The 14,495-nt window shown below is 50.6% G+C and overlaps 1 protein-coding gene across 7 annotated transcripts in view; it reads right to left on the bottom strand.

The window, feature by feature from the left end:
- The window catches only part of SLC7A7 (solute carrier family 7 member 7), a 36,634-nt gene extending 26,382 nt beyond the window's left edge, over window positions 1-10,252 (bottom strand). For 2 of the 7 annotated variants that reach the window (XM_047796011.1, XM_047796010.1), the window contains exons 1-3: window positions 6,116-6,218; window positions 5,922-6,002; window positions 5,165-5,710 (exon numbers count right to left, since the gene is read on the bottom strand). In XM_047796011.1, the coding sequence (XP_047651967.1) occupies window positions 5,165-5,710; window positions 5,922-5,955 (580 nt within the window). In that variant the 5' untranslated portion in view covers window positions 5,956-6,002; window positions 6,116-6,218. Of the gene's footprint in view, window positions 1-5,164; window positions 5,711-5,921; window positions 6,003-6,115; window positions 6,250-6,945; window positions 7,083-9,956 lie in introns of those variants that run through there. The other 5 variants (XM_047796005.1, XM_047796007.1, XM_047796008.1 and 2 more) reach the window with 5 other exon arrangements.
- Between the last annotated feature and the right edge of the window lie 4,243 nt (window positions 10,253-14,495).

The raw sequence follows: 14,495 nt of genomic DNA, 5'->3' as shown, positions 1-14,495 counted from the left end.
GCTTCTGCCTACTTTCAAGATAAAGTCTAACCTGTTTAGGCACCATATTAATCTCTCCAGAGCTGGCCCTGGGCTATGTTTCCAGCCACTACCTTCTCATCCATCTCCTACCCACATTCCAGCCATACCAACCACCTGGAATTCCTTGACCCAGTTCTATGCATTTTTCTACACCGGCACTTTTTCAAGAGCAGCTCCCTCTGTGCAAAGTGTCTGAGGAGACCGCTAGGCATCTATTCAAAATTCAGTCCAGGAGTTCCCATCATGGCACAGTGGAAACAAATCCGACTAGGAACCATGAGGTTGCAGGTTCGATCCCTGGCCTTGCTCAGTGGGTTAAGGATCCAGCGTTGCCGTGAGCTGTGGTGTAGGTCAAAGACAAGGCTCGGATTTGATGTTGCTGTGGCTGTGGTGTAGGCTGGCAGCTGTAGCTCTGACTGGACCCCTAGCCTGGGAACCTACACATGCCGCAGGTGCAGCCCTAAAAAAAAAAATTTAGTCCAGGTACCATGGTCCTTGTGAGCCCTTCCTAGCTGCTCCCCCCCACAAGAAAGTCATCTCACTTGGTCCTAGGCTGCCTCTTCCCTGGCTCCTTGCAGGTCTTTTCCTTTCCCTACTTCTTGGTTTTCTCGCAAGTGATTACAGTTCAACAAATGAGCTAATACTGCCCAGGTGCTATTTGGACGGAATGTCTTGGCATGGCTTGTCCTGGGCACTCAGTAAACAAGAGCTGAAGGAAGAAAACTCATGAATCATATGTCCCTAAATTCTTATTTACAATCTCCGTTGACCTTCTGAACTTTCTTCCAGATCTCTATGTCCCTCTGAAGATTATTACAGATAGAACACAGTCCTATAAGCAACCAAGACAGAGCAATTTGAAACATCATAATCATCAATACCTTACACTTGAGTCATGATTTATAGTTTTCAATGATTCTCGTTTCATGCTCAGAGCAGCCTGGAAATAAACAGTCCTTATCCCTTGGCTAAGGTCACGCAGCTATTGAGCCCAGCCTCAACACAAATTTTTTTTTTTTTTAATGGCCTCTCCTGCAGGATACGAAAGCTCCCAGACTAGGGGTCGAATCAGAGCTACAGCTGTGGGCCAAGCCACACCAGATCCGGATCAGAGCCGCATCTGTGACCTATACCACAGCTCACGGCAATGCCAGATGCTTAACCCACTGGATGTGGCCAGGGATTGAACCCACATCCTCATGGACGTTAGTCTCATTCATTACCACTGAGCCACGAAGGGAACTCCTCAAACACAAATCTGATATTCTTTTCACTCTACCAGAGTTGTCTCAAATATATGCCTTAAATTCAGGTGCAAAACTCTGTCTTTTATTAACTAGAGAGCTCTACAGACTAAGCACAACAGTGCCTACTCTGCAGGTATTCTTAGAAGGGTGCATTTATGTGTGTGTGTGTACTTGGATGCACAGGAGGAGTTTGAGCACGTCTCTATTCCCAAGTTAGAAGAAGCAGCAAATTTAAAAGACTGATGAAGGCAAGCACAATGCCAGAATCAAGGAACAATAGGAGTTCCCCTTGTGGCTCAGTGGGTTAAGAACCCAACTAGTATCCATGAGGATGCAGGTTTGATCCCTGGCCTTGCTCAGTGGGTTAAGGATCTGGCATTGCCTCAAGCCATGGCAGAGGTCGCAGACGTGGCTCGGATCTGACATTGCTGTGGCTGTGGCATACATAAGCAGCTGCAACTCTGATTCGACCCCTAGCCTGGGAACCTCCATGTGACCCAGGTGCAGCCCCTAAAAGGACCAAAAAAAAAAAAAAAAAAAGGAACAACAGGTGTTGGAAAGACACACATCACAATCATGAAAGAAGAAAACGTGAGACACTGAAGCCAGGCCGGCACTCTCAGGCCACTGAGGAAGCAATCATTCATCCCCACGCTGGTGGCCAGGAAAGGCCCCAGTCATAGAAGATTTGATATGGTATAGTAGTGACCCTCAGTCACCCCCAAAAATGTCAAGTTTTGAGGGCATGCAGACAGATCACTGGTTTGGAAGAGATTCCAAAAAGATGGCTAAGATAGAATTCTGGTGCTTAAAGGGATGCAGCCATCTTGGAAATTCTACTCATTGATGGAATAATCCTTATTCTACACAAGGTATGTAACAGGACACACACCTGAGGGGACCCCAAGACCAACAGGATCCTAAAATTAGTTTCATCAGTAAGCCAATCTACCAGATGATCTGTAAACGATGCCAGAGAAACTACAGAGATCACAGTTAAGATTTCAAGGGAGGAGTTCCCGTCGTGGCGCAGTGGTTAACGAATCCCACTAGGAACCATGAGGTTGTGGGTTCGGTCCCTGCCCTTGCTCAGTGGGTTAACAATCGGCGTTGCCGTGGGCTGTGGTGTAGGTTGCAGAGGCGGCTCAGCTCCAGCGTTGCTGTGGCTCTGGCTTAGGCCAGTGGCTACAGCTCCTATTGGACCCCTAGCCTGGGAACCTCCATATGCCTCGGGAGCGGCCCGAGAAATAGCAAAAAGACAAAAAAAAAAAAAGATTTCAAGGGAAAACCTCCCTCTTGCAACACAAGGCAGTTGCCCCTTCCGCACTTTCTTAACTGTGGCCAGCACGACAAACAGCCTCATACACAGACATGAGTCTGAACCCAAACACGACACCTGGGAGCAGCCCACAGAGGACAGCAGGCTCTCGGCACAACAGCCCAAAGAGGGAGGCTGGAGAGAAGGCTGAGAGCAAAACGGGGCAGTGAAGAAACCGAAAGGAAAGAGCACATGAGGCTGCTTGAGAGGGCTGACTCGGCAAGCACTTGTACTTGTTACAAAATGCCTGCGCCCCACGTGGCGGCTGCTGCTGCTGCGGCCCTTCAATTGACAGGACCTCTGAGCTTTACCACAGCTGGGGGTAGGGGTGGCCAAGGTCCCAGGGTCTCCCACGGTGGGAGGGCACTTTTCCAGAACAGAGGCAGCTAAGGGATGGGACTGCCAGAGGACCAGTCTCCTGGTACCCTCCAAGATGGCTTGGCTGAATGTATAGATTTAAACAATATTTTATTTATGAACCAGAGAAAAAGCCAAGGTAGATTGAAAAGACAGGTTTGTTTTGCTTTTGTTTTGTATTTTAAAACAATATTTTATTTATGAGCCAGAGAAAAGGCCAAGGTAGATTGAAAAGACAGGTTTGTTTTGTTTTGTTTTGTATTTCTAGAGCTGCACTCGCGCCACATGAAGGTTCCCAGGCTAGGGGTCTAATCAGAGCTGTTGCTGTCAGCCTACAACCAGAGCCACAGCAATGTGGGATCCGAGCCACGTCTGCAACTTACACCACAGCTCATGGCAACATCAGATCCTTAACCCACTGAGCAAGGCCAGGAATTGAACCCACAACCTCATGGTTCCTAGTCGGATTCATTAACCACTGAGCCACAAAGGGAACTTCTGAAAAGACAGTTTTAAGAATCTAGCCCACAGAGAATGTCAATTGGTGCAGCCACTATGGCAAACAGTATGGAGGGTCCTCAAAAAACTAAAATAGAATTACTATACAATCCAGCAATCCCACTCCTGGGCATCTATCCCAAGAAAACCATAATTCAAAAAGATACCTACATGCCAATGTTCACTGCAGCACTATTTACAAGAGCCAAGACATGGAAACAACCTAAATGTCCATCAACAGAGGAATGGATAAGGAAGATGTGGTACATATATACAATGGAATATTACTCAGCCATAAAAAAGAATGAGATAATGCCACTTGCAGCAACATCGATGGATCTAGAGATTATCTGTCTAGGAAGCCAGACGGAGAAAGACAAATAACCACAGGAATATTTTTTTAAAAAATGAGCTTAATTTACAACACAGAAAGAGATTCACAGATATAGAAAACAAACTAATGGTTACCAAAAGAGAAAAGAGAGTGGGAAGAGGGATAAATTAGGAGGCTGGGATTAGATATTCACACTACTATATATAAAATAAACAACAAGGATGTACTATATAGCACAGGGCACTCCACTCAATATTTTGTAATAACCTATATGGGAAAAGAATGTGGGCCACAAGGGAAATCCTGAAAAGGAAAATTATATATACATCACTGTGCTGTACACCTAAAACTAACGCAATATTGTAAATCAACTATACTTCAATAAAATAAATTTTAAAAGAAAGAATCTAGAAAGTCCCCTTGTGACACAGTGGGTCGAGGATCTGGCATTGCTGCAGATGTGGCACAAGCCACAACTGCGGCACAGGTTTGATCCCTGGCCTGGGAGCTTCCACATGCAGCAGGTGCAGCCCAAAAAGAATCACAGAAAAACTCATGCAAATGCAATAGGATATTCACTGGAGCATTATCTGTAAGACTGAAAAGCTGGAACCAACTAAATGGGCATTAACAGAGATCTGATGAGTTAAATAAATGCATTGTTAAAATTAACATGGAACAACATAAAGCTTTTTTTTTTCTTTTTTTTTTTTTCTGTCTTTTTAGGGCCGCACCAGAAGCACATGGAGGTTCCTGGGCTAGGGGTCGAATTGGAGCTACAGCTGCCGACCTATACCACAGCCACAGCAACGCCAGATCCCAGCCCCATCTTCGACCTACACCACAGTTCAAAGCAATGCAGGATCCTTAACTCACTGAGCGAGGCCAGGGATCGAACCCGCAACTTCATGGTTCCTAGTCGGATTCATTAAACACTGAGCCACGACGGGAACTCTGAATAATGCATTTTTTAAAGTAGATCTATAAGTAGAAAAGAACATCACTCAAAAATTCTGGGGGAAGAAAAGAAAACTGTAGAATTATATGTGTACTATGATCCCGATCTTTTATAAAAGAGAACAAAACTCCACCTCCTGAAGGAAAAATAAAAAATCAGGAAGGGCAGAGCGTGCTAATGATGTTTACCCTGGGAAGCTGGGAGAATGGATTTTTTGACACTTAGACGCCGGCTACATTTTCACACTTAGCATACATTAACTTAACAACAAGAAAAAAGTGTTTGTCAGAGGCATTCCTTTCCGTCTCATTCTTATTGGCTGATCCGAGTCACATCGGGCCTCTGCCCACCACCCCACCCGCGACCCGCTCCACACACCGCCCCGCCCCGCCCCCGGCCCCAGCCCCGCCCCCGGCCCCGGCCCCACTTACAGATGCAGGCAGCAGCCAGCAGGCGGTCGGCAGCGTAGGGGGCGAAGCAGCTGGGAAAGAAGGGCTGCACCACGTAGTTGGCAAAGGTGATGGCAATGACGGCCTGGCTGGTGGGCTCGATGATGAGGAGGGAGGTCCAGAGTCGGATGAAGGCAAGGAGTCCCCCGAAGGCCTCGAGGATGTAGGCGTAGCTGGCCCCAGACTTCTTAATGGTGGTGCCCAGTTCCGCATAACAAAGGGCCCCGAAGACAGAGAAGAGGCCCCCGACGGCCCAGATGACCAGGGAGAGGCCGAAGGAGGCGCTGTATATGAGCACGCCTTGGGGGAGACGAAGATGCCCGAGCCAATCATGTTCCCCCACAATCAGGCACACGCCGTTCAGCAGTGAGATCTCCTTCTTCAGCTTTACCTGCTCGGACCGGGGGCCGGCCTCCTCGGCCAAAGGGGAGGCGTCCCTCTCGTGCTGGGAGGCCACCTCATACTTCATGCCGTCAACCATGGCGGAGGAGGAGAAGAAAGCCTTCAGCAGCTTCCTGGCATTGCCCTCTAAGGAAGAAAGGTGAAGATATAGAGCAGATTGCCAAGGGCAGAGAAGTCTCTCACAGGGGCCAGTAGGGGCAACTCCCCCACTCCCCACCATTTCAGAGACCTCTCTCGCCTCCCACCTCCCATGAACTTCTTCTCTAACTGGCTCAGCAAAAAACAACCCTACCCGGATTCTTAAAGGGGAAGCACTCACGCCCCAGAGAGAAAATACCTGTGCTTCTCATCATTCGGCTGCTGCTGCCCATCTGATCTACAGAAGAGACAGACTAAATCCTGGTTCTATCTGAGGCCCCTGGAGAGGGGAACAAGAGCCATTTGGCAGTTCCCAGGTGTAAGCGTGATTTGAGCTTGTGTTTTTCAGCCTCAGCCCCCAAAAGTCTGCCTTCCCTCCCATTTCAGTCTCACCTGTCACCAGTGATGAGCTGCAACCTTGGGAACCAAACTTGTAAGCAGCTAATCTGTGGGTTCTCCTCACAACACCACCCTTTTCCCCCAGGGACCCAAGCTGTGACAAACCTCAAGGCTTCGGAGATCTCCTGCTGAAAAATCACAACCACCCCCCAGCTCAGGACGCATCCCTTAAGAACCCCTAGCAGAACTCTTCAGCCCCAGCACAGCCCAAGCAGCCCAGCATCACCCAAGAAGAAGACAGGCCCTTCTCTTTCCATTGATTTCCTTTCCCAGATACCTCTCCCAGCCCCTAGTATTGAGGCCTCCAGCCATCAAATCCCCACAGAGTTGCATCACCCAAAAAAAGCAGAGATGAGAGGAGTTCCCACTGTGGCTCCATGAGGATGTAGGTTCAATCCCTGGCCTCGCTCAGTGGGTTAAGGATCTGGCATTGCTGGGGCTGTGGTGCAGGCTGGCAGCTGTAGCTCCAATTCAACCCCTAGACTGGGAACCTCTGTATGCCTCAGGTGCAGGCCCTGAAAAGACAAAAAAAAAGTAGGGATGAGAGAACAGTGACCCAAACATACAGCCCAACCTCGTGATGATTGCAGGTGGCTAATGACCACTCCCCACCCAGGAGCTGCTGCTGGAGAAACAGCATCAAAGCCCAGGAAGAAACAGCTGAAGCAGAGTAGCAGATGCTGGGCATTCCAGAGCAGGAGACACTAAGAGGAAGACAGGCTGAGCTGGCCAAGCAAGTGGGCAGCGACTGGACACTGCAGAGCAGCAAAAGGAGAGTGGGCAAGATGAGAGGGGCTGAGGGGGAGGGTGGGAAGCACACTCACTCCCTGGACCTGGGTGGGAAGCAGGTTCCCTGTGGCCGGCGGCAGCAGTGGCCACACAGAGAAGCAGCTTCCAGGAACTGTGGTCTGAGTGCTCCTGCCTTGCAGCCAGTAGTAAAAAGGAAAGGTCAGGCAAATGCTTATGGATTTAAGTCAAATCAAGAAGTCAAGAAGGGCGGAGGGAGGGAGGGAGAGAAGGAGGGGGAGAGGGGCATTAAGCAATTGTCTGGGTCCAAGGTTCACTCGCCCTTCACATCTGCAAGGGGAAGGCTAGGAGCCCTGGGCTCAGCACTTTCTGCGATAAGAAGGCGCTCTCTCAGGAATCTCCTTTGTCAGCTCTGCTCCAGGACTGGGGGCCAGAAGAAAGGACCGGACAGTCAGCTGGGTGCAGTTGCTGCAACCCTGGGGAAGCTGTCCCCGAGCAAAGTAGCTGAGCACAGGGCTGCGGCTGAGAAAGAATGCACAGCCCATTCTCCCTCTGTCCTCCAGGCCCCACCTTAGCCCCACTTCCCTCTCACCCCAAACAAGAAAGGCAGGAAGGTTGCACATTGTGACACACAGGCTTGTTCACAGGCAGAGATGAGAGGAAGTGTCAGTACAGTCCTGCAACTCGTGATCTGACGTCCTAGAGAACTCTGCCCACTTCCCCACACAGAGTGAGGGGTGCTGCCCTAAGCTGCCTCCGTGACCCCAAGGCTGAGCCTCGAGCTGCTTCCAAGGAAACAATGGAGAAATGAGACTCCACTCTCTGGCCGCATCTGCACCCCGATTGCATGCCCTTCCATCTCAGCCAGACCTTTGGAGGGAGCCTAAATTCCCATAAACACCCCCCTGAATACAAACCTACTCCAATTTCCTAAAAATATGGGGAAATAAGATTTCACTGAGTTATGCTGAACTGGCGCAGAACAGACAATGGAACTTGAGCATTTAGGGGAAATCATAAATTCTGTTGTTAGAGTGTACTTAAATATTCTGGGTTTCTTTTACCAACAGAAGTAAACTACTCATTCTGAAATCCAACTTCTTATCCTTTCTCATGCCCTTTCAAACACTCTTTGGTTATTCCTCTACCAGAGAATAAAGATCTAAAAAGCCCTTGGGGGAGGGAGCTTATCGCTAACCCTACAGCCTCCCATTCTAGTTCCTTAATTTTTTTTTTTTTTAACCCAGACACGGATCTTGGTGTCCTCCTTCCCAGAGATCAAGCGTCTCCCAAGGCACCCTCAACGAATACATTGAAATCCATCCAGAAGCCTGTCCTTTTTCTCCCAGCTCCCCTCTAAATGTTCCTATAATAACAGCTGTCACTTATCAAGCACTTACCCAAGCCAGACACACTGCTAAACACCTACATGCCTTATCTCACTTAATCCCCCCAGCTGCCCCTTAGGCAGACACTAAGTCACCTGTCCTGATACCAAAGTAGCCAGAGAGGCAGGAAGACTGGCCAGCAAAGACCGAGATCTGTGCTCTCTCTCCAATTTCCCCACCCCCTCCCGACCTGTCCAGTCTCTAGCCCTCCTCCTAGGCAAGAAAGCACTTCAGATGGCTCCCTAATGAATTACCTGGGTGAGGAGGTGATTAGATTGAAAGAACTCCCTCTGCCTTTGTCAGCTAAAGGCCCTCTCCTTCCTGGCTGCTCCTCCCCTAGCTCATCCCTTTGCAGGGATGAGAGGCAATTACCAGTCCTCTTGGCAGTGCTGCTATTGCCAGGGTGCCCACTTCTAAAGCAAACAAAAACACTGGAAACACATCATCAGGCCAGGCTTTTTAAGATCAAATTCCCTGGCACCAAGGGGACTGTGTGTCCTAATGGGATAAAGGAAAAAGGAGTGAAGGAGCGACAGAGGATGGGGAAGTGTGAGGGTATGGACAGAGGGTTTAGTTCCTGGCTGGTGGTATCTGAAATGTGAAATCCTCATCATGGAATCTGGAGACAGAAACCCTGGGTGAAACAGAGAGAAACTAGGGGGTGAATGGCACACTCCAGAAAACAGCACACCCTAGTGGTCTCCCCAGGAAGTGCTATTCACGAGGAATCACCTTCCTAGCCTGTCTAAACTGGACAGAGGACCCAGTCCTTCAGAGAAGGATGCCCCCTCTTTTCTCAGTCACTGTCCAGCACGAGCTCCGTGGCCAGAAGGCACTGTCCTTGGTGACTCACAGTCCTCCCAGAGATCGCAGCTCTCAGGTTCATTGCGTCCACCAATCAGGCAGCCTGGGACTCTCCTGAAGTGCTCTCCCACCCCAGGCTTTACAAGAGAACCTTGCAGAGCCTGGAACCCCAGAGAATAACAGCATTCCTGATGCTCAGCACCCCGTGTCTTTGCCATGTGAGGCACATTCATCTCTGAGGTCCTAGTGGAGATTTCAGGACAACACACTCTTCCTATAGGAGAAGTTTCAGATACAGGGAACCCAGAGAGCAGGGCCCCCAGCAGGCAGTGCTGGGCACAACAGCCAGTGAAGCCCCTTGCCTGGACCCCACCCGTGAATGACAAAACCAAAACACTCTTCCTCCAGGAACCAGTGCATATGTCAGGGTTTTGGTTCCTCAGTCAAGCTCAGGGAGCTAAGGTGAAAAGATGCTTTCTCCCCGAGACACCCAGTCCTGCCTTCCTGGCTCCAGCCAGGCTGTGCCGCCTCCCCTAACAACAGAAACAGAAAACAGACGCACTCTGCTCCGGCTGGATCCCCCCATCTCCCCAAGATGGAAACTCAGCTCCTCCCTCCCCAATTCTCCATTTGTTTTCCTATATTTCACTATGGCTATGACAGTCCCTTAAAAGGTGGGGGGGGGGGCAAGAAAGATAGAAATTGTTTACTTCTGTGGCCAGGGGTTTCCACTAACGTAGAACGGCTGAAGTCTCTGGGCAGAGGCTCTGCCTGGGGAGGGCGAGGGCTAAGAAACAAGACACTCTAGGGTCTCCCGGTTCAGCCAAATCTCAGGACTCACTCCATCCTCCAGCATGTCCCCTCTCGCCCATTGTCCCTCCTCTCCCATCTCTTACCTGTCCTGGGACCTTAGGGCAGGTGCGAGGAGGAGGAGCTACCAGCGCTCGGGAGGAGGGGCAGGTGCGGGAAGGGGAACCCGGGGTGAGGCTTGAGCTCCAGCAGCTAGACGTTGACTCTGAGGAGCAGAAAAGGCAGAGGGTGACGACGGGGACCGAAATGGAAAACAGGAAAACACATGTGTGACTCTGGCCGGCAGCGGGGAGGGGCGAGGGGACGGCTTGGAGCTGGGATTGCCGGTTCAGACCCAGAGGACCTCAACGCCAGGCCGCCTCCGGGCACCTTGTCTACTCAGAGCCTCAGCCCCTCCTCTCCGCTACTTCAGTCCCTGAACTTCCTGGTTGTCTTACATTCACTGAGCTCTCAAGTTCTCCCAGTGATCTAGGCTCTGCGGTGCTCTCTGGCTGAGCTTTACAATGCTCCTCCCCCCTCATTCCATGCCCTGTTCATCTCCTACTTACATACTATCCGCGGCCCTGGGGAGGGCATAGGATCCATGGGGAGGGCGCTGACACTCTATGGTCCTATCTCAAGAGCCTCAGTGCCATTTCAGTCTCCCTGTAAGGCAACTGGTGCCAAAGAAGGCCCGTGGGGGTGGGGGTAGGCAGAGCCATGCACACGTGGGAACGCTAGGCGAGCCGGTTCACATCTCAGGTCCCCAACTGCTTCAGGTGATATGTGTGTTGCCAGGTAAGAGGTGGGCAAGTGGACCAGAGCAAGCCCTGGCACCCTGCAAGATTATGAGTGGGTACCCCCCTCAAGTCAGGATTATTTAAATATCTATTGATTGAATACCCGTTTTCTCAGAATAAAGACTAAAATCCATAAGCCTCATTCTTTCTACTCAAATCAAAGAGCTTATCTCAAGACTTCATTACAAGTGAAATTTACTGAAGCAGACCGGTTCTTGGAGGCATATCAAGTCATTTTAAATGTAGACAATAACATAAATCTCAGGGAGTGGCACTTTACAGTGTGGTGCATTTTCAGAATTCCAGCTGTGACCACTGCCTTTAGGCAATATCAGCTGGCTGGTCTAGGGGCTAACCCTGCAGTTTGTCTGTACCTGCGTGTTGCAGAATTATTCCAGAGACAGGTGGCCTAGGTCAGCAGTGGTCAAGGATTCTGTCAGTGGAGGGGAGCCAACTTACAATTCACCAAGAGACACAGACAAATCAGAGTTCATTGGCTCCAAATGTCTGAATTACTCCAAGGATAATTTAGTGCCCTTTTAGACCAGGCTGCTTGCCCAGCTGGCCCGCCCCTTAATCCCACTCTGGGCTCAGGTCCAAGTTGTAAATGAGTGAAGTCCTACGAAGACAACCCTAGAGCTGCCCCTGTGGGCCCTGGTCTCTGCTCCCCCTCCCTCCACTCCAGCCACACCAGCCTCCTGGCTGTTGGCCATACAATCATGCTCCCTCCCATCTCAGGGCTTTTGCAGGTACTGTTCCCACTGCCTGGAACATTCCTCCCCACTGATACTGTTCATTCCCTCGCGCCCTCCATTCAGCTCTGTGCTCCAAGCCACTTATGAGAGACCCTTCCTGAGGAGTCTCTGAAAACTAATTTCTTCCCAATCACCATCCTTCTCACCAAGTCAGACTTTTCCTCAAAGGCACTGACTACCACCTGGAATATATTGGTTTGTCACCTCCCCCACTAGAATGCAGAACCACCAGAGCTTTACTTACTTCTATTCCCAGTGCAGGACGTGTAGACCGTCCAAAAAAATAAAAATAAAAATGTTTGCCCAAAGAATAAATGAATGAGCAATGCCCTTTCTCCTAAAGTAATTTCCCGGTTGGGCTCCAGTTTTGCCATGAACTTGCCCACAGGCCCACTTCGCTGCTGCTCTGGCTCCCAAACAACTGAGTATTTGGGGTTATTTATTCTTTTTAGAGAGAAGGGGTTGAAGGGAAGGGAAGAGTAGAGTTTCAGTTTTACCCGGAGGCCTGGAATGGTTTGAAAGGGACTTTCTGCTTCATTAATAGAAAAACAAAACAAAAGGCCCCTCATCTAGCTCGACTTCTCCGGATCGGAAGCTGCTGTGGCCGCACACCCGGGCTCGGGCTCGGGTGACCAGTCTGGGTGCGTCAAGAGCAAGGTGCGAAGGGATGAAAGGGCAGAGGTGGCGAAGGCAGAGGGTGGCGAGCGCTCAGGTTCACACAAATGCAGGTGGGTTCGAGGAAGGGGGAACCGCAAACCCTGCTGCGTGAACTCTTCCCAGAACACCCCCCTCCGCTGCAATCCTCCCCGCTCCGCGTGGCCTCCCTGCCCCCGCCCAGCGCAGCGTTCACCTTTGCCCCCTGCTCCCTCCGTCGTCCCCCACCCCCTGCCCCAGCCTAGATCTCCCAGCCCGGCCCCCGACGTCGTCCCGCGGTTTCCCAGTTATTTCCCTCTTTCTCTCGACCACGGATTCCGTGTCTGCAGCCGGAAGTTCTCGCCTTTCCAACTCCGACCCAGCCACCGCCTGTCCCCAAAGCCCCTCTGGAGAGCTCGGTAGCCCCCGAAGTCTAGGTCTGGCTGCGGAGGCCGAGGCGGGCTCTGCCCTGGGAGATCAGAACCCCGTCTCGCCCGGATCCCGTCACTCCCTCCACCTGGCCAAGCGGCCTCTGCCCCTCCCCAGGCTCCGGGAAACTCTAGGTGAGGGGGGGTTGTGATGGGTGTAGACGAAAATCGCAATGGTCTCAGAACCGAGAGGCCCCGCAACCCACTCCCCAGTCCTGTCCTCGCTCAGGCACAGCTGCGCCCGCCCTTGGCAAATGAAAATGACCGTGGATACCCTTAGATGCGTCCTCCGCCCCGGGAACGCTCAGCTTCCTCTTCCCTCCCTCCCAATCCAGCACGAGCTGGCGGCCCCGACGGGTCTGGGCGAGGGCCCCGAACCCTGGCAACCCCGCCTCCGGCCCCGAGACGCTCTCGGCTGAAACTCTGAAGGGACTCTGGACCGCAAAGCCCCATGGGGGAGGGGAGGGAGCGGCGCCAGCTTGGAGCCAGGAGAGGGGTCTCCCGGAAGGGCACCTCAGCTCTCCGCCCCCTCAGGGAAGCTGTTGCATCAGCTTCCAGATCCCAAATTAAAGAAAGTGGTCTCCAACGGGCTGGGAAGGTGTCATGCCAAAGGCTGCCGCCAGGAGGCAGCACTTAACAAAAAATGTTCAGGCTGAGGGTGTCCGCGAGACTGGAGTCCCCACTGCAGCTTTCATCTGAAGACTCTTAGCTGAAGCGTGGACCCAATAAAAGAGGGAGTTGCTGGGCTAATTCAAGGAAGGGGATCTGGAAATGTTTCACCACATTTTGAAACTAAAAGATGACTTGTAAGCAATACAGTTTCCTATTTAGACCTTGCTGTGTCTACAACACTGTCTGGCTCTGGCCCCTTTTAAAGCCACTCTGCAGAGATTCGCAGAGAACCCCCCATCTTCAAGATCAGCCTGGTGGAAAGGGACACCGCTTCAGAGAAGTCCCAGCTGCCGGGGCAAGAAAAAAAGAGTGTAGCCCGAGGTCATAATTTACCTATCTTGAAGCTGTGTCATTTAACGCAGAATTTAGCCCTTACTGATTGAACAGGGATTTGACAGCCATGAGAAAAGAAAAGGAATATGTTACAATAAATTATGTAAGTAGTAAGGAAATAATATGCAAAGCAGTGTGTTGTGTGAGTGGGTGGTTTATAGCTGTCAGTTCCCACAGTTCTTGCATGGAGTGACAGTGATTTGAGGTGACAGTGATTTGATCTTAAGCTGTCTTAAGGAGGAAGCTAATGAAGGAATGTGAAACAAGACACTTCCCAAATAGTTTGCTCTTCTTCAATCTTAGAATTTAGTCACAGTATGTAAAAAGGGGAAGAGGTTGCAAAATGAGGGGGAATTAGCTCCCTAGAGTCAGCTTTACTTACCATCTTTCTCCAATGTCATCATTATTCATCACAACGGTTTTAAAAGCACTGAATTTCCTAGGGCACTTGTACAAAAATTACCATATACAGACCTGACAGCAGGGCATTTGAATAAACACGCTGGACAAAAACATGAGTGGATTACAAAATATTAAAGCCAAACACAGGCCATGATGCCCTTGAGAGGCAAAGGAGTTTAAGTAAGAGAGGAAAGACATGAAGCTCAGTTTCCTGATGCTTCCCACCTTTGCCGGATGAAGTCCAGAGGATGAAAGACATTTAGCTAGGGGATGATGAAGCTGCTTTCCTGTGGCTTAGAGTCTGATGAAGTCATTGAGAAGTGCTGTCCCTGTGCCAGACCCCATCCCCCCGCAACAGTGTTCCATGAGGTCCCTGAGAATGCTGATGATGTTAGCTGTCAGCACTAGTATTCCCTCTCTCTCTCCCTCTCAAAATCCTAACCCATATTTCCTGCTATTTGCAACCCATTGATTGTCCCCCGCCACATCACTCTAACCACGTCAAAGGCTGAACTTGATTTCCTTCCAAAGACCTTTCGCCTCCCAGATTTCCCAGTTTTCCAGATCAAGCTTCCCTTTCTGCCCCAAAGTCCTCAGCTCTGGTTCCTTGACTCCCACAGCTA

The sequence above is a fragment of the Phacochoerus africanus genome, chromosome 9 (genome assembly GCF_016906955.1).
Source record: "Phacochoerus africanus isolate WHEZ1 chromosome 9, ROS_Pafr_v1, whole genome shotgun sequence".
Classification (NCBI taxonomy): Eukaryota; Metazoa; Chordata; class Mammalia; order Artiodactyla; family Suidae; genus Phacochoerus; species Phacochoerus africanus.
This window is presented reverse-complemented; position numbering and strand designations above follow the sequence as displayed.